The sequence below is a fragment of the Capsella rubella genome, unplaced genomic scaffold (assembly GCF_000375325.1).
Source record: "Capsella rubella cultivar Monte Gargano unplaced genomic scaffold, Caprub1_0 scaffold_6, whole genome shotgun sequence".
NCBI lineage: Eukaryota > Viridiplantae > Streptophyta > Magnoliopsida > Brassicales > Brassicaceae > Capsella > Capsella rubella.
In genome coordinates, this window is record NW_006238918.1 from 14,633,269 (window position 1) to 14,652,647 (window position 19,379).

Genomic DNA, 19,379 nt, shown 5'->3' on the forward strand with positions numbered 1-19,379 from the left:
AATATCTCAAATGTACCCCCAATAGAGAAACAATAAGAAATCTAGTCCAGCCAATCAGATAAAGTATCAATTCCTAATTAGGAAGTTACATGATATTTGTTATCTTACTCTAAAGAGAAATATAAGGAAGTTTTTTTTGTTTTTTTTATTTGAGTTATTTTACTATAAAGAGAAACAATAAGAAATCTTGTCCAGCCAATCAGATAAAGTATCAATTCCTACTTTCACTTACATGATATATGGAAGTTTGTATTTTTTTTGCTTAAAAAATATGATATAAAGAAGTTTTTTGAGTACATTGATATTTTCATATTTATTCCCAAAAAGGAATATATATTTCTTTTAATAATATACCTATACAAAAAACGTTTATGAGTGCTGTCAAATCTTTTAAAAGTTGAATTAAAGTTTATCATACCAAATAAAGCTTGTTCTTAAAAAAACAAACCTTTCTTGTTTCAAATATTAAATTAGACAGCTTTTTTTGGTTGCTTAGCGAACAAATGGTTCAAACTATGTATGTTTGTTTCTTAATATAGAAAGATAAATATTTTTTATTGATTGAAACAAAAGATATTTTATAAAATAATCATTCACCCAAATAATGGATGAAAATTACCATAACATATTGTTTGACTTTTATTTTTCTTATCCCATTATGCATATGAGATAAGCATTACATAAAATAGAGAGCAAGCTTAAAAAACAAAAGATAGAAACCAAAGTCCTCTTAGTACTTGAGACCAAGAGTGAGTTCAAGGGATATGTCTTCTTCACCATTCGCACCATCCTCAGCAACAACGACATCATTGTCTCTGTTTTCATTTAGTCCCACCTGCCATTATATAGACATAAATCTAATTCATATGCATATATGTAATCTAAAAGCTGGTGACAATATAAGGTAAGAAATGCAAAAGGACAAAAACAAAAAAACATACCATGCAAGATTGATAGAGAGACTTGCAAGATACTTCCATTGGGTTTACCATCTCAGGACTGTTCAAATTAAAAAAGATAGTTAATTAACAAACTACCAAAAAACAATAACAACTATGCAAAAACCTAATTTAATATATACAAGAACCTTTCTTCAATTTGGACATCATCTCGAAGGTTTTCATAGATCTGAACATATTGTTGGGACTGCCTCTGATTCAATTGCCGTATCATTCTCCTTTCTGCATAAAAAGAGACATAATAAACTCACTATATTACGACATCATTATGTTGTCATATGCAAAGTTACAACTTACAACACTAACATACTTATTAATCTCTTTTGTTTTTGAATAACCGAAAAGTTTTAAGTATAGGCCCATCCCATACATCCTCATAAGACGGAAATTATAATATTTTGTATGTTTTTTTCCCAAATGTCATTCGAACTAGCGACCTCTAGGTTTTGTCTAAGAGTCTTTACCAGTTGAGCTACTGATAATTGCTTTACTTATTGACTCTAAATTAAGTATAAGATAGTTATTTACCTTTTCTGGAATCTCTTTCCTTCTTCTTCCTATACATCTAATGAAAGTAAACACATATATTTGATTAAGTACATTGATGAATCTATAGCTTTTATATAGAGACATATTGTGTAAAGCTAGCTAAAAATGTGTATATGAATCATAAAGACCTGGAGATGGCTTTTAATTTGTGATGTTGTAATGTCTCTCGCACCCATACGATTTAAAATTGTCTTAGGTGTTGCATCTGCAAATAATAATATTGACTATAATGAATCTAAAAATGATGTAAAGAGAAATTTGATCATATCTAAGGTAAAATAACGAGAAAATTTGAGAGACGGAAGGTATCTTAAATGGAAGAAAAAAAACAAAGAGATTTTTGATTTCGAATGGCGAAAATTTTCTCGTTGTTTTGTTATAGAAGACTCGTCCTTTGTTTTAGTTTCACGATATGAAAAAAGTTTGCTTACTCCTTTCGCCACCAAGAGATTCAACAGCTTGAACAAAGAGGTGATGGCGATCGTCTGTCCATCGCATACGTGACATTTTTGACGTAATGGAAGATTTAACGATCGAGTTTCTTATGGGTGCTGTTTTGGGTGAACGCTTAGTTAAATTGATGATTTGTTCATAAAATGTATATCATATTTATAGAAAACTTTTTGTTTAAAATATTCATATATATATTTTCCCCCAAAATAACCAGAGAGGAAGTTGTTTAATGCTTGTATATTTTAGCTGTCACTTGTAAGTACTGATTTAATTATTTCTCTGAAAAAGGAAATACAAAATTACACATTAGCTTAAATATGTACTTCTGACAACTCCAAGTTGTCTTATGTCTAATACTAATTATTATATGTATCATAAATGTAAAATTTTTAAATTAAGCTTATCAGATTTATCTCTATATATGATGAACTTTTTTATGTATAATTAAATTTAGTCAATGTCAATTTATGGCATAAGCCTTGTTTCTTATTATAATCATTTTAATTTAAACCATATTTTATAAATAACTAAAAAACCTTCCAAATATAATGTATATATATATAATTTATTTTTATATATTATATAGTTTTATTTGAAACACAAATTGAATTGTAGGTGAGAGAAAATGGAGCTTTTTTGACAGGTAATGTTAATTGATATGTGGACATGCATTTTTATTTTTATTTTCCATATATTTGTATAGATTTTAAAATTGTTATCATCTTTTCCTAAGAAATATTATTGATAACAAAATGAGATATGTTTAAGTTTAACAAAAGTTCACTTTTAAAAAGTTCACTAGCGTCAAAATATAATTACGTATCATTCGTATGTGTATTTAAATATTGTAGCCGAACTATTACCAAGTGAGACGAAAAGATTTGGAGACTACAGTTTGAAGATTTTCCATCATTCAATGGTGATTTCAAATTTTCAAGTCCTTTAAATGTATCGATGAATGGCTCCGGTACTCAGTCACGAGTCTTGTGACTTTGGTGTGAGTTTCATTGAAACCTCTCATCATCATTTGACTCGACACAATCATCTAAACAAACATTTCGATCTGTTTTTCTCCTTTCAAATATTTAAGAGTGGAGGAGAGATACTACAAGTCTACTAGTCTGAGGTCTGGCATATGAAAAGTTAAAAAATCATCACATCATCTGAAGATGAAGATCACCCGTCTGCTGGGCCAACTCCACCATCATGGCCTCGTCGAAAAACTTGTTGCCACTAACATCTTCACTCATTCCCTGTAAAGCCAACCATAACATATATATGTCAGAGAGACTGCAACTGGTGTCTTTAAAGAGCATATAATAGAGGGCTGGATTTGTAGAGAGTTTTAGTTTGGTAAATTCTTACCTTTCTACGGCGGGTCTTGACCATGAATTCACGAGCTAGGTGCTGAATAGGGGCAGGCTCAAGTGGGCGCAATAGGATGCTTTTGTCAAGAGGGTCTCCTGGCACTATGGCCCAGTGATCAAATACAGAGACGCAGAAAGCTTGTCCCTGTGTGTGGTACCTCAGATCTGTCTCAAACCCAAATGATTCTATCACAGGTAGAAAAGCCTGCATCAAAACCAAAGAATCAATCACTCAGCACTCGGTCAGATTATAGGAAACAAAGTAAGAAAAAAGACTAACCTTCACAATATAAGCGGGGGTACCGGGCTGAGGAACATCAGATGTTACGTGCCCACGTCTACGTGACAAAACTGTGTAGATTGCAGTAACACAGTCGATTGGTGTTTGTATCTGAGACACAACCACAACTCTTAATGACCAGTACAAGAGGAAATGCTAAGAGGAAAAATGCAAAGAGACAAAGTAGAAAGGGATAATGTACCTCCACATAGTACACAGGTTCCATCAGCCTTGGAGTAGCCATAAGAAAGGCAGAATATGCAACACGTCTTGCTGTTGGAATCATCTGACCAGATCCTCTATGCAGCGGCTCTGGTGCTATCCGTGCATCAACAATCTTGAACTTTACATTCCTGATGGGCTCATCACAGAGGGGACCTTCACGGGCACCCCACTGGAACCTGCAACATGATTTAAACGAAGCCATTCAGCTACAACCAACAAAGTGGAGCCAAAGAAAAGTATAACAGAAGAACGATGCTCACCCTTGAACAATGGAGTCTTTCACTGCCATCATCAAGTTCCGGTCGACCTCGGTTGGGAGGGTGTCATCCAACAAAATATTTGGCCCCTGATCAGTCAAAAATCAAAAATTAAAAATCAAAAATCAAAAATTAAAGATGAATTGTCAATACTTGCTAGAGCTATAACACAAAGCAACCATAAAGATAAAGAAATTACTCAGATTGCAGGGATTTAAAAAGACAAAAATTGCATTAACCTGTTTGTCAGGACCAAAAGCCCAAATGGAACGCGCAGCAAGTAAATCCCAGTCATACTTCGTCCTGAAGAAGTCACCGAGTTGTTTTCTGTTCCAGTCAATGCTTACAACGCCATTCTCAATGTCCTCAGCAAGTCCTTTATCCAACGGCTCTGCAATCTTTAGCATGTAACAGATATTAGATTAGTCACAAAGTATTGTGTTTAAGCACCATACCAAACATCTCAGTCTTATATATAAGGGATAATCTCGAAACAGGAAGATCTCTTACCATTGTTATTTTGTTCTTTTTGTTTGGTGTCTCAGCAAAACACTTCATCGACGAAGATTCAACCACTGTCTCGCAGAAGGAGACCACCGGATCTGCAACCTGCAAATTTAAGAAAGGGAAAGATCTTTAAGATTAAAAAGAAAAATCATATCAGTAACTGGCTTGCAGAAGAGAATTAATGTCCTAGAGCCAAAGTAGATCACCTTTACTTCCACCTCTGAATAGAGCTCCCTGAGGTCCTTCATGATGGAATCCAAGTACAACTCACCCGTGCCTAAAATAGTATGTTCTCCAGACTCCTCGACTTTGGTAATCGCAAGGGGATAGCTTTTGCTAATTTTTCTAAGCCCTTCCACCATTTTAGGTAGCTCACTAGGATTCAAAGGCTCGGTAGCAGTCTTAACTACTGAGAGGGTATTAAATTGGAGCGCTCGGAATATGTAGACGTCTTCATCGTAGCTTGCATTACACAGAGTCGCAGTTTTCATGATGGACGCATCAACACCTTCAATTAGAACCCATGAACCGGGAGGGGCACTGCTTACTGGTATTCTATACCTTGCTTGATATATCCATAGCTTGGTCACTTCTTTTATAGTCATGTCCTCCTCATCTTCAGGTGAATACCCTTCTCCTAGTACACGTATGCTTTGCCCTGTTTGAAGCCTACCACTATAAACTCTTCCAAACACATCAAACACACTAGTATCTGACTTTGGGTACAGCTTTGTCACATTAACCATGAGAGGTCCAGATGGATCACATTCTACCATTGATTCATAAATGGGAGAATCTTTTGGCCCAGTGTATGCATGGCCGACTTTCCTAGCTGCAGCCTCTCTGGGGGAAGGAATGTGCTTTACCAACATATCAGTGAACCCTGATGCCGAACCGAAAACTGAGCTACAGGCTAACCTAAGTAAAGGTCTGACGTTAAGCTTATATGCACTATTACTCAGAGTCACTCCTAATTCTGCAAGGGTGGTCTCTACACTCTTCTTATGTTCACCTATCACTTGGCTGTATATTTTGTATAGAGGCTCCAGAATAAACTGGACAAATGCTCTTTCTCCACCACCTACTGGAGGAGTTCTCTTGAATACCCTTGTGTCAGGATGATAATAAACATCTCCCCAAAGTCGAGATGCAAACTTATCCACGTCCATGGCCACCCCATGAAGCTTGGCATACATTTTAGCAAAAGACTGCAATGTAAAAGACCATCCGGCTGTACCACTGGCGAAACATACATTTCCGGCTGCAGGGTCTATAAGGGGTAAGTCTCCAGCTTTTGTTGAAGCAACAGATATGTGGTTATTAATGACTTCAATTGTATGCCTAAGCTTATAGTAAGCATCCCTTGGAGGTAGTTTGAGCTCAGTTATGAGCCTGTCAACCTGTTGGGGAACAAAAAACAAAAGTGAAGTAAATGTATGGAAATATAAAATTTACACAATATATCTTAAATCACACTGTTGAAGCATAATGTACCTTATTGATCACAACAACAATTGGAAGACGGTCCTGGATTGCATGCCGAATAGCTCTCTCTGTGTTTACCTGGAAAAAGAATTTATTAGCGCTAGTACAATCAGTAAACCTCAAAGGAAAAATACAGACATAAATGAGAGAGTAAACACATACCATGACTCCTTCAGCAGCATCAACGATGAGAACAGCACCATCGGCAAGTCTTAGAGAAGCAGTCATTTCGTCAGAGAAGTTAACATGTCCGGGAGTATCCATGATATTGCACAGGTATGATTTGGATCTACTGTCCTCAAGGACAAGAGACATTGGAATGGCCTTAATTGATATATTTCTCTCCTGCTCATCAACTCGCGTGTCTGTATACTTCATATGCTTCTCGTTTTTAACATTGAAAGTAGACATATGATGCGTCTGCTCTACCAACATATCCATGAAGACAGTTTTCCCATGCTGTAGATGACCCACAAGAGCAACATTCCTCACAAGGGTGGGATTAGACATGAGGCCGATAAGAAACTGAGTTGAGACGTATGTCGACTGATCCTTGACCCCAACCTCAAACCTAATATCTCTAACAGGTTTGATAATGGGCTGCTCAAGAGGCTGTTCATCTTCATCCATAACCAATGTCTCAACATCCTCACCATAAACCTCCTCTGCAGTAGGGTAGTACTTCTTATCCTCAGGAAGAACAATCTGGTTCTCCATCTCAACATCATTGATTGTGGTAATCCAGCCATTTGGACCTCCTTGTTCACCATCCGATCCATGCCCGTTTTCTTCAGGTTGGTTATCTTCATCTTCTTCTACTTCATCATCACTCTCTCTGTCAGACTCAATCTCAGGTCCAATGTAGTTACCAAACTCATCATATAAGCTATCATCCATCGTTTATGTAAACCTGTCAATACAGAATCCAATAAAGCAATCACAGTTTTGCACATGAAAAATAACCTCAAAAGTAGTTAAATCACCATAGAATCAATCTGGGTTTAACTAATACCAAATCTGAAACCTATTAACCCCTAATGCTATAACAACATTCAACAATTAACAAGAAGAAACTCAAAAACCATTCTAGACTCAGCGATGAAGTTTATTTGGATGAGAAAAAATCGGTTGGATCTTCACTTAAATCGCCGGGTTATTGCGTAGTTTTCACAAAAGTGTCTACGCGAGCACCGGGAAAAGCTAGAATCAACCGGAAACTTAAGATAATTCGGAGTACAGCAAAACCCTAGGCAAGAATCAACGAGAAACTTAAACTAAGTTGGACTAGAGCAAAACCCTAGAGTAGAAGCAAAACTCGAGCAGATACAAAGTTAAGGAGTGAGAGAAGACGAACCTCGGTGTGGGAAGAGAAACGAGAGGCGATGGTGCGCAAGCTAGAGGAGAATGAGGGTTGAATGGCTCGGCGATAACGACTGGGTTCGACCTTTATCGAGACTCTGACGACTGTTTTGGTGAACAGAGCCGTCGAAGACGGTAATATAAGATTTAGATTTAGGTTTTATATTCGAAAGACTCTTTCCCAGCCAGAGGTTTTTCTAGTCGGTGTTTTATTTTCGTTTTTTTTTGTTTTAATTCCTTTTTCTTTTGGAAAAATAGTAAAAAAAAAAAACTTTAAATCAGAAATTGAAACTTTCTGATCAACGTATTAATGTCTTGGTATGGCTCAAAAACCTGTAAACAAAACAATTAGAGAGGAATAGTAATTACTCAATGAGAGGGTTAATAATACTGCCACCAAAATACAATGACAACAATTTATCCGATAGTCATAATTATTATATATCATAGATTTAGACTTCACATTCTTGACATATGTATCCGATAGACATAACATGATTATACAATATTTCAAACCATATGTACTATCAACAACAATGCTAAACCGAAATGTGGCATAAAACCAATCTCAGGTTCGTCTGTCAAATCATCTCATATCATATCATCAGCATGTTATCTATAAGTGGTGAGTCTAAAGTATACAACCTTATACATGTTTTCACGAGTCAAAAAGACTCTGAATTTTTTAAGGCCACAATGTTAAAAAAAAATGTAAAAGATTGGTTTTATATTTCTTAGATCTTAGTGAGTCAAAATTAATTTATTTTATTTACTTCAAGAATCATTATGCAAATAAAAATGTTTAACTTTTAAATAAAATAAAATATATTTTTATTAATTTATTTTGGTTCTATTTAGAAAATTGGGAGAATTTCAAAAATACCCTTTTTCAAATGCCACTTTTTTAAAATACTTCATTTTCAAACTTTATCAAAACAAACCATTAAAAATGTTGAAATTTGTCCAAATATTTATGTAAACTTATAAATATACATACAAATTACATTTATAAATGTGTAAAATTTAATATATCTTTCATAAATACCGAATAAATACATTATAAAAACCTTTTAACCGTATAAATACATCATCTATCTTTTAGTTTGTCATTCCAAACAAAAACTATAGTTGATGATAATTGTATATGTATTATTTATACCAATAAGGTTTACTTAAAACAAAAACAAATACAGTACGTTTGAAAATTTGGTCCTCACCATCAAATCATCAACTTGCCAAACTTCACAAGACGTCCTTCTGATCTTTTGTACATTCGTTTCATATCTCTCAATTAGTCATATTAAAGAGGTGGGGCACGTGCCCCATAGACTTCAATACTGTGATGAAGATATCCAGACAAATTGAAAATCTTGAAGCTTGGAGAGTTTACTATCAATGCCGGAAAAAATTGACCAAAATTTGAGATTAGATGTTATGATAAAATTGGCCAAAACTTGCGATCAGACGTTATGATAGAATTATTAACAAAAAAAAATAGATAATTCTATGATAACATATAACAAATATGTAAATAATTTTAAAAGACTAGATATAGGAGAAAAAGAAACTTACCATATATTTGATGAAAAATAAACTAACTTTCAAAATTTACAATTATTAAGGATAAAAAATAATAGTTTAATAAAATAAAATAAAACAAAAAAAAAACTTCAAAACAAAAGATGAATATCTTCTCTATGATTTTTTTTACATCTACGTTAGTTAAACGAGATAATAGAACGGATAAAAGAAATAGAGTACTGGTTTGTCACATAATCATATAATCATTATCACATAACCATTATCATTTGAATCATTTAATATAAGGCTTATTTGTGTGTGTTATGTATGCATGTTATTTGATCCCATACGATTGAAATTCCATGAGTATATAATGAGACAATCAACGATGTATTTATAAATCGTAATATTTGTAAATACTAAGAATTAATTAAAACTCGAAGTTGACATGTTGTTCAAATGTGTAATGTAACTGTTTAATCAACAATGTTCAAATGTAGCTATCTCATATTTGTCTAGCTAAAGCGGCATGTAACTTACAAAACTCGATCCGGGTTAAGCATAACCGATTCGCTTGCTATTTACAGGTTGTTTGGTTCGGTTCAAACGTAACCATTTTGGTTCGGTTGATCACGATTCCTTTTTTAGTTGGCGTTTGAAGTTTTAAAACCTAACTAGTAAAGGAAACAAGAAACCTTATAAATCAAGAAACCACATCTCTTTAATTCAGATGTTCTCTAATCTTTTCAAAGCATCGATGGCTTCTTCGAAGCGTTTGATGTGGTCGTTGCCACTTGAGTTGATAGAAGAGATACTTAAAAGGACTCCTGCTGAATCTGTGTATCGATTCAAGTCGACGTGCAAGGAATGGCACGATCTCATCACCGACAAGAGGTTCATGTACAATCACTTGGATCACTCTCCGGAACGATTCATAAGATTCGATGATAAAAAGACGGTTCAAATCATGGATCCGGTCACCGGAATCCTCACATATTCACCTATCCCAGACGTGTTTTGCTATCCATATTCGATTGCTTCTATGGTTCACTGTGATGGACTAATGCTGTGTATGTGTAATGATTCTAGTTTCCGACAAACAAAACACGCCAATCTCGCGGTTTGGAATCCTGTTACTAGGAAAATCAAATGGATAGAACCGTTGGTCTGTTTCTATGCAACTGACAACTTTGGGATTGGATACGACAACACATGTCGAGATAACTACAAGATCTTGAGGTTTTCTTCTCCTCTCTCTCTTCGTGATCCAGCAAAGTGTGAGATATATGAATTCAAGTCTGACTCGTGGAGAACTCTTGATGGTATCAAGTTGTTCGATTGGGATGTAGATACTCAGTGCAGAGGTGTGTCATTGAAGGGTAATATGTATTGGATTGCTAAACGTGAAGACAAGGAAGACTTTATCCAAAGTTTTGATTTCTCCACGGAAATGTTCAAGTACATATGCGTTTGTCCTCCTTGGTCCGAAACTCAACAGCAGGACATGTTGTTTTGTCATCCTTTTCGACGATTAGGCTGTTTTAATGGAGATAGACTCTCTTTGTTATTACAACATGGTCAAGTAGGGTCAATGCATATTGAGGTGTTGGTGACAAACAAGTTGAGTGACGAGGTTGTTTCGTTTACCAAATATTTTAATGTCACTAGTCCTTATCTTCCGGCGTTGCAGTTCCAGTGTAATATGGCTCCTCCGGGATACTTCGTTGGCAAGCACAGCGATATCATGGCATGGTGCGAGGGAGATGTGGAAGAAGATGATGAGTGGTATACTTGCATCACTCTTTACCAAATTGATCAAGGTGGGATCAGAAAACAAATTGAGACAGGACGACATGAAGAGTCACGGTACAGTAACCCTCCTATTTGTAGCTATGTGTATGTTCCAGGTCTGATTCCACTTCTAGAATAAGAGGATTGTTTCTTGTTCTGTTTTTTTTTAGCAAAACTAAGAGGGTTGTATGTTCCAAGTCTGATTCAACATACATACAAGCACGTAGTTTCTAAGCCTAAACAAGTTTCTAAATTTAGACAAATAATTCATGAAGAATAAGTTTAGAATGTAACCAATGTATTTCCACAATTCCCATCCTCACTTTTGCCTTGATTTGATGATGAAGATCAACACACTTTAATGTCTCTTATAACGCACCAATGACTCTATGAAAATATGACAAAAGTTTCTCTGATTAGTCCTCTTCGAGTCTTCCTCAAGAAGATGATGAGTTAAAACTTGGAAATGACAAGAAAGATGAATATATGCTAAGAGAATCTCTTGTTTGGTTATACATATGACAAGATAGATTGATTTGTTTTTTATTTTTTTTTTCAGGAAGAAAGATTTCGAGTGGAACTATTGCGATAATTGTGGTTCCAATGGTCATAAATATCTTTGTATTTGTTAGTCTCATCATCGTTTTTGCTCGGAGGAGAAAGTCCTACAAGAACACCATCAATGGTAAGTTGTTTGTATGCTTTGCTATCAATGAAGCTTACTGTTGCAGAGTGTATAGTTTTTGATTCACTGAAGTTGGTATGCTGCAGAGTACCCTGTTTCTGATGAACAATCTATGTTGCGGTTTAGTCTTGGTGAGTCTCCGCACTGCATTTTGGTTTACAATAATAGTTAGTGGAATGTTTTAGAAAGATAAAATGTTTCTTGAAACTGGCAGATGAAGATAAGCGTGCACTTCTTACATGGGAGGTGAGGTTCAGAATTATCGAAGGCATTGCTCGAGGTCTTCTTTACCTTCATGAAGATTCTCAGCTGAAGATTATTCACCGAGACTTGAAGTTGAGCAGCATACTTTTAGATGCTGAGATGAACCCTAAATTTTCAGACTTTGGGACAGCCCGGTTGTTCGAAACCGATGTGACTCGAGCTGAAACAAGACGAATTGCTGGAACCCGGTAAGAAATGTTTAAATGCTCTGTTTCTAAAACAGAGTCTTGCAGACATTTACACAATCATGAATTAGTGTTGTTTTTTTCGCATATGTGCAGTGGATACATGGCTCCTGAGTACCTAAAACATGGGCAAATCTCAGCCAAATCTGACGTTTATAGCTTCGGTGCATTGCTTCTAGAGATGAAAGAAACAATAGCTTCGAAGGACAAAGGACTTGCTGCTTTTGTAAGCTTCTTTTCATATCAGTCTTTATACTCTAACTTCAAACCTCTGTGTACAGAAAGTATGAACATGTATTCTCTTTGATGCAGGCATGGAAGAGATGGGTTGAAGGAAAGCCTGAGAGTATAATTGATCCTTTCTTGATAGAGGATCCAAGAAACAAGATCGTCAAGATGATCCAGATTGGTTTGTTTGTTGTGTGTTCAAGAGAATCTAACAAAGAGACCAACCATGAGTTCTGTTATTATTTGGCTTGGCAGTGATACTATCATCATTCCATTACCTAATGCTCATGTTTTCAGTGGAAGTGAATCCCAATCTAAAAGTGGTACAATGTCAATGAGCAATATCTTCACAGAGTTGGGTTGTCGTTGAGTTCATTTAGCCAATTAAAATGTTGTTTTATGCAATGCCAATTTAAAACTAATTATAAAGTGATAATTATGTAAAATATGAATTATTTTGCCAGGATAAATAATATGACAAAAAATATTATTTTACTGCATAATCTAAAGTCTAAGGTTTTTACTTTGTCCGCGGGCTAAACATCCCTTGTTTGAACGTTTTATTCTACCTTGTAAGTGTAACACAACAAATATATGATGAATAAGTTTAGTCAAAAAATAAAATAGATATGATTTTAAAATAAATTATTGCTGAAATTTTTCCCTCAAAGAAAGAAGGTAAGTAATCTATTTAATTTCACCAATATTTTATTTTCAAGAGGGTAAGAAATCTATTCTGACCAGTCTGATAATTTCAACACTATTTTATTTTAAAGAGGCTAAGAAATCTTTTCCGACCAATCAGATAATTTCAGCTATATTTTATTTTAAAGAGGGTAAGAAATCTTTTCCTACCAATTCCTATTTTACAATAAATAGAATAAAAAGTTTTCTTCTTTTGCTAAAAAAATATATTATAAATAAAATTTCTGACTATTTTGATATTTTCTTTGTCTCTTTCCTAAAATTGGAATATATGTAAGCAAACGCAAGTAATATATTTCTTCTAATTCAGGTGCAGATAATTATTACAACGTTAATTTAAAGTATACCAAAGTTGTTCTCCAAAACGTCCTTATTTGTATTCATTTTGTTCCACTCGGCATAACCATTTTGGCGACGTTAATTTGTATGAAGCAAAAATATATTGAGAATTATATAATTAAATTTCTAGATATAAGTTTTATTGATGGAATAAATATTTAATAAAATAATAATCTGTCACCCAAAAGATGGATGATAAATTATTATAACATATTATTCGATATTATTTTCTTATCCCATTATATGAGATAAGCATTACATAAAAATATAGAGAGAAAGCTTAAAACGATAGAAACCAAAGTCCTCTTAATACTTTTTTTTTTTTTTTTTTTTTTGGTAAAAGTCCTCTTAATACTTGAGACCAAGAGTGAGTTCAAGGGACATGTCTTCTTCGCCATTCGCACCATCCTCAGCAACAACAACATCATGGCCTCTGTTTTCATTTAGTCCCACCTGCCATTATATAGACATAAATCTAATTCATATGCATATATATCATATGCATATATAGAATCTGAAAGTTGGTGAAAATATATAAGGTAGGAAATGAAAAAAAAAAAAAAAAAAAAAAAAAAATACCCTGCAAGATTGATAGAGAGACTTGCAAGATACTACCATTGGGTTTACCATCTCAGGACTGTCCAAATTGAAAAACATAGTTAATTAACAAACTACCAAAACAAATAACAACTATGCAAAAATTTAATTTAATATATACAAGAACCTTTCTTCAATTTGGACAACATCACGAATTAGGTTTTCATAGATCTGAACATATTGTTGGGACTGCCTATGATACATTTGCCACATCATTCTCATTTCTGCAAAAACAAATTGGAGCAACTTATTGATAAACAGGGACATAAACTCTCACTACAACTTATAACACTAACATATTTATCAAACTCAAAATTAAAGTGTAAGATAGTTATTTACCCTGTTTAGCTTTTTCTTTCTTCTTGTTCCTATACATCTATTGAAAATATAAACCATATATTGATTAAAAAAATCTTAACACTATACATTGATGCATACATAGATAATGTGTGTATGAATTATAAAGACCTGAAGATGGCTTTTCACTTGTGATAATGTAATGTTATTCGCACCCATAAGGTTCAAAATTTTCTTAGGTTTTGCCACTGCAAATTTAAAGAGAGGATCTAACATAGTGAATCTCAAAACGATTTAAAGAGAAATTTGATCATGCATAAAATATAATAATAATAAAAAAAATGAGAGAGGCGAGGTCTCTTATGGAATAAAAGAAGATTATTGATTTTAGTAAAGAAAATTTTTGTTGCTCTGTTTTTTTTCCAGAGAAATCATCTTTTATTTAGTTATCGATATGGACGGAAAATCTCTTACACTCTTCGCCACCGAGGATTTCAACAACTTGAACGAAAAGGTAGTGACGATCGTCTGTCCATTGCATACGGGGCATGTTTGACCTAATGTAAGATCTAACGATTGAGTCTCTCATCAGTTTTTTCTTTGGTGAAACTTTTAGTTTGATAATTTCTTCGCAGACATGCCGATTATTTATACAAAAATTATAAGATAAAAATATTAATATATATTTCCCAAAAATAACCAAAGAAAAAAAAGATTTAATGCTAGTAAATGTTTTTGTTTATTATCATTACTTACATTATATTTTTGTTTTCTATAATATTTTCAATATTTAAATAGAATTACAACTGTTGGTATCTTTTATATTAGTTATTAATTTAACATCTTAAATTAGCTGTTAATGGTATAGTTTATTATATTAGATACTATATGTAATTTTTAGTTAGGAAAATTTTCTTTAAGACAGGTAATGTTGATTTATGGACCTACACTCTGATTTTTGCTACATATTTAGATATATTATAAATTATAATATTTTTTTAATAAATTAAATTTCAAAAAAGATGATGATTAGGTTTGAGAAATTTAATTTGCAAATTTTTACGCGTGTCAAAAATATTAGGTGTTGTTCAATTACAATAAATGCAGAAACTATGTTGTAAATCTAAAATTATGGATAGTTTTGAAGGAGAATTCATATGCAATACACCATATATAAATTTTAAACATTTTTTAAATACCTATATTTACACTCATAACTCAAATCATAATAATTACCTATAATTTAATCGCTTTCTGTTAAAATGATTTTTAATAAGCTGCAAATTTACAAATCCATTCCCCTGCCAAAGTCATAGAATTATGTTTTTATACAAAACCACAGATAATTACTGAAGTTTAGTTTTGTCAAAACCACAAATCATTGATTTTTTTTTCCACCAAATCCTTGCACTCAAATTTTTAGCAAGAACCTATATAAAAGAATAATTTTAACTTAAAATCAGAGAAATAGTTAAATTATATCTTCCAACTTTTAGTGGAAAGATCGTATAATACCATTTTCTCGTTAAATGCACAAAATCATGAAATTATGTTAAATTTTTGAAATCCGCGATTTCATGAGAAAGTTAGTGTGGATTACCGCAAAAATAAAATAATCACGAGATTACTTATTTCCATCAAAACTTATGATTTGAGCTTATTGGCCTCGTTAAGACCAAAATTACAACGACACAACATATATTCTTACCTCTTTTTCTTAGTCAATTTTAAACACTAGCATTTTCATTGTATAAAATCATATATGACTTATGAAAAGCATCAATGGTAAATGAATGTATGATCGTCTAAACCTTTACTTTTTTTTCCTGCAAATACTATATTTTTGAGTGATTGTTGTTACTAGGGTTTAATTTTCCATCAAATTTCTCAGATTAGTATTCCTTGATAATGTATGTGCACAATTATAATGTTGAAAAATAGTTTTATATTTCTACCGTTTTACGGATTGCTTAAATTTGCTTAGAATTTTTAATTGTTGTTATGGGTCGTTGAGGATGGGTATTTAGAACATTATCAACACCCACTCGAACAGATTTTCCATTGCCGGTAACATAACTCGTTCTCTTCTTTAACAAAGCTATACCCAAAAGTAAAAACGCCCAGCCGTAGGATTGATATTTTTTGTTTGTTTGCATCTAAGATTAACTCATCAGAAAAATATCTAGCTTTTCTCACACGTGCAATCAACGAAGTTAGTGGTGAAGTTTTCTCCAATGTTTAAATCATTAAAACCAAGACAACCTTCTTTTTTGAATATTATAATTTTTTTCTGGCTATCCATGGTATTCTTCTCTTCTGTGAATTTTTTTCCCTTCCAAAACTGCATTAATATAAAGACTCAATTTTTGAAATCACTCCCTTTGGTAATTTGAAAAAAAATACATTGCATAGACTAGCATGCAAGTGCAACATATTTGATTATAACCTCTTTACCTGCCAAAATATTTTGCACTCCAATTTGAAGTATGCTTATTGACTCAATCTATAAAAGGATTGAACATTTTTTTCTTATGTTTCTCATACTCTTCAGATAACTATGATGCAGGATTTAAATCTGTTTAAATAAATAGTTTTCATTAGTTTAGTTATGTTCTACTTTATAAGAATAAAAAGTTTTTTATTTTGCTCTAAAATAATTTTTATTTTTTAAAGTTTTTATAAATTAAACCACTATTATAACTAATGTCAACCAATGATCACAAATTATCTACAAACACATATATTTTCAATAACTATTCCAGTTATTCAAAATGCCTGTAACGCCTAAAACAGTATCCATCGGTTTCCACTACCCAATTACAACTGACAATGCATTTAAACCAGTCATACCTCAAATACCGCATATTTTGATATATTCTTTCTTCACTACATATTTTTATTTTTGTGTGGAAGTCATGTATGTCATTAACTACATAGTCTAAAATATGAAAACTTGTCACATTAAACATGGATTTTTCTTTCTCACTTAAAATCTAACAACACAGCAACTTGCAAAGATTTTCACTAATATACAAGAATTTACTTATTTATTTCTTATGTATTGTCTTATTAATATTTTAGATACATACATCTACAAACATATATACTTCCACCAGTTTCCACAAACAAAAATTTGAAGTCTTGTCATGCTTTGAGACCAAGAGTGAGCTCAAGAGACAATTCTTCTTCATTTTTCGAAGCTTTTATCGAGTTTAGTGACAAAGTAACATCATTGTCATCATCAACATCACCATATTCATCAACAACATTACCATCATCATCAATAGCAGCAACAACATCACCATTTTCATCATCATCTCTAGTTTTATTTAGTTGGGCCTGTTATAAACAAAATTATTCTGATTTTACATGTATATTGTGAGAAATAAGAAACAACACATGGATGATAATATAAGATCAAAGTCCTTCTCATGTTTTACACTTCTATATCGTATATTGCTAAATTTCATATGCATATATTAACAAATTTTATATCTGAATTCACCATTCAGAAATCTTTAACATATATAGTGACATAAATGCATATAAAAAGGATAATTACCGTTGATGATTCATAGAGAGACTTGCATGTAAAATAGTCACTTGGTACTTCCTGATCAGTTTCATTACTTGATTCTCCAAATGTTATAATTTTTTCATACATTTCCTCTTCTTCCCTACAAGAAGATATATAAGAAAATTACTAAAAATATATATATTAATCTATACACTAACAACTAGACAAACCTTTGTTGATTTTGGAAAAAGTTCGCATTGCCTCGAAGGCGTTGGTAGTTATGAAGGTACTGTTGAAATTGCCACCAAGTTACTTGTCCTGTCACTCTAACACTTCTTCTTGCTAATATCTCTTCTGTCAAAGAATTGCATGTGTATGTTCACACATTACCAATTAATACATAAATATTTAGAAGATGTAAAATGATATCTACCTTGCATAGATTCTTCCAGCTTCATGCTCCGATACATCTATTAGGAGTTGAAAGATATATGAAAATATGATAATTATCTATAAATTCACATATATAAATACATATATGTTTGATAAATTAGGACCTGGAGATGACTCTTGACATGTGATATTGTGAGTCCTTTTACATCCATCAACTGCAAAACCATCTTAGGGGTTGCTCCTGCAAAATTTTCAAGGATAATTTTTACTGTAATAATTAAGTAAAAAAGTTATAAAACTTCTAAAGAACAGAGAAGACGATGTGAAATTGTAAAAAAAAAGTTTCACTTACTATTTTCTCCACCAAGTTGTTCAACAGCTTGAACAAAAGAGTTGTGAAGATCGGAGTTCCATCGCAACCTTGGCACTTTTGATCTAACATAAGATCTAACGATCGGAGTTTTCATCTTTCTTTGTTTTCTTGTTGATGAAACTGACGTTTTGGTTTTGATGTTGTTTTGGGGAGATTTTACAAACCAAAGGGATATATAGATGAAGACAACTAACAGAGACTTCTATATATATTGTCAAATTGGCAAAAAGTTTTTATTGACCTTGTCTATTACCTTCTTGTCTTGATGAATTTATATTCTACGTTTAAATTCATTTTGTCAGAAAACAAAAAACGAAACATAAAATAATATGAAATAGAAACCCTAAAGAAAGGTGATTAAATGCTTTTATGTAGTTTGTCATTTTATGCTGCTTTTCTGCTTCTTGATTTATTTGTCCAATTGTGACCATTTCGAAGAATACCAATCTGTAATACCAATTTTTATTCTTTTCATATATACTAATGGAATATATATATATATATATATATATATATATATATATATATATATATTATATATATATATATATATTATATATATATATGTATTAAAAAAATGAAGTTAGACTAATCATATGACCTACAAGCTTCATGTAGCATATATATAATCATAATTTTGACCTGATAAAAATAATTTAAATAACTTGACTACTATAGCATTATAACATACTAACTTTATAAGTTTGATTAGGATCGTAATTACTTAAAGTTGTGCACTATGTAAAACCAAGATTGTCACAAATTAAAGTACTATTTGTGTAGTCTTGCTCAGGTTTTCTAATAAACTTATATTAAAAAATTGAAGAATTAATTTGGAAAACACAAGTTCAGCAATAACTTTTTGTATTCCTAATATTTTAAACGCAATAGTTTTTTTCCGAAAATAGTTCTCTAGATTCAAATACTGAATCAAATTCTACAAACATGTTTAAACAACACGTCAAAAACTCAAAATGATATTTTACTAGATGTATATATCCACTTGGAAAATATAAATGGTATATATGCAAGTATTATTTTTG

General features: G+C 32.5%; 6 protein-coding genes across 7 annotated transcripts; 2 read left to right on the forward strand and 4 right to left on the reverse strand.

Annotated features, from left to right (window-relative positions):
* Nucleotides 1-622: 622 nt before the first annotated feature.
* Nucleotides 623-2,149, reverse strand: LOC111829937 (probable transcription factor KAN2). Its single transcript, XM_023780213.1, has 6 exons — nucleotides 1,940-2,149; nucleotides 1,637-1,713; nucleotides 1,488-1,524; nucleotides 1,088-1,181; nucleotides 942-999; nucleotides 623-835 (listed from the first exon to the last, which is right to left on the reverse strand). The coding sequence occupies exons 1-6, from the start codon at nucleotides 2,013-2,015 to the stop codon at nucleotides 731-733; spliced, it is 447 nt and encodes a 148-aa protein (XP_023635981.1). The 5' UTR covers nucleotides 2,016-2,149; the 3' UTR covers nucleotides 623-730.
* An 803-nt stretch (nucleotides 2,150-2,952) lies between these two features.
* On the reverse strand, nucleotides 2,953-7,548 carry LOC17884156 (110 kDa U5 small nuclear ribonucleoprotein component CLO). The gene is made up of 11 exons (XM_006286935.2): nucleotides 7,437-7,548; nucleotides 6,245-6,992; nucleotides 6,092-6,160; nucleotides 4,804-5,997; nucleotides 4,601-4,699; nucleotides 4,330-4,488; nucleotides 4,094-4,179; nucleotides 3,811-4,009; nucleotides 3,609-3,719; nucleotides 3,327-3,533; nucleotides 2,953-3,214 (listed from the first exon to the last, which is right to left on the reverse strand). Exons 2-11 carry the CDS (start codon nucleotides 6,977-6,979, stop codon nucleotides 3,116-3,118), a joined length of 2,958 nt encoding a protein of 985 aa, XP_006286997.1. The 5' UTR covers nucleotides 6,980-6,992; nucleotides 7,437-7,548; the 3' UTR covers nucleotides 2,953-3,115.
* A 2,171-nt stretch (nucleotides 7,549-9,719) lies between these two features.
* LOC17883270 (putative F-box only protein 15) lies at nucleotides 9,720-10,892 on the forward strand. The gene has a single exon (XM_006286682.1). The coding sequence runs from the start codon at nucleotides 9,720-9,722 to the stop codon at nucleotides 10,890-10,892; it is 1,173 nt and encodes a 390-aa protein (XP_006286744.1).
* A 464-nt stretch (nucleotides 10,893-11,356) lies between these two features.
* On the forward strand, nucleotides 11,357-12,485 carry LOC17884069 (cysteine-rich receptor-like protein kinase 40). Its single transcript, XM_023780360.1, has 6 exons — nucleotides 11,357-11,438; nucleotides 11,525-11,569; nucleotides 11,653-11,890; nucleotides 11,984-12,113; nucleotides 12,200-12,300; nucleotides 12,371-12,485. The coding sequence occupies exons 1-6, from the start codon at nucleotides 11,357-11,359 to the stop codon at nucleotides 12,483-12,485; spliced, it is 711 nt and encodes a 236-aa protein (XP_023636128.1).
* Nucleotides 12,486-13,380: 895 nt separating this feature from the next.
* On the reverse strand, nucleotides 13,381-14,651 carry LOC17881304 (putative Myb family transcription factor At1g14600). The gene is made up of 6 exons (XM_023780212.1): nucleotides 14,528-14,651; nucleotides 14,225-14,301; nucleotides 14,096-14,132; nucleotides 13,884-13,980; nucleotides 13,739-13,796; nucleotides 13,381-13,612 (listed from the first exon to the last, which is right to left on the reverse strand). The coding sequence occupies exons 1-6, from the start codon at nucleotides 14,640-14,642 to the stop codon at nucleotides 13,508-13,510; spliced, it is 489 nt and encodes a 162-aa protein (XP_023635980.1). The 5' UTR covers nucleotides 14,643-14,651; the 3' UTR covers nucleotides 13,381-13,507.
* Nucleotides 14,652-17,039: 2,388 nt separating this feature from the next.
* Nucleotides 17,040-18,519, reverse strand: LOC17882850 (transcription repressor KAN1). Of its 2 annotated transcripts, none has more exons than XM_023781398.1 (6): nucleotides 18,316-18,519; nucleotides 18,128-18,204; nucleotides 18,004-18,040; nucleotides 17,801-17,921; nucleotides 17,616-17,730; nucleotides 17,040-17,392 (listed from the first exon to the last, which is right to left on the reverse strand). In XM_023781398.1, the coding sequence occupies exons 1-6, from the start codon at nucleotides 18,428-18,430 to the stop codon at nucleotides 17,198-17,200; spliced, it is 660 nt and encodes a 219-aa protein (XP_023637166.1). In that variant the 5' UTR covers nucleotides 18,431-18,519; the 3' UTR covers nucleotides 17,040-17,197. The 2 variants fall into 2 exon arrangements, with proteins under 2 accessions (XP_023637166.1, XP_006289552.2); XM_006289490.2 differs by having other exon boundaries at nucleotides 17,801-17,924; nucleotides 18,316-18,518.
* Nucleotides 18,520-19,379: the final 860 nt, after the last annotated feature.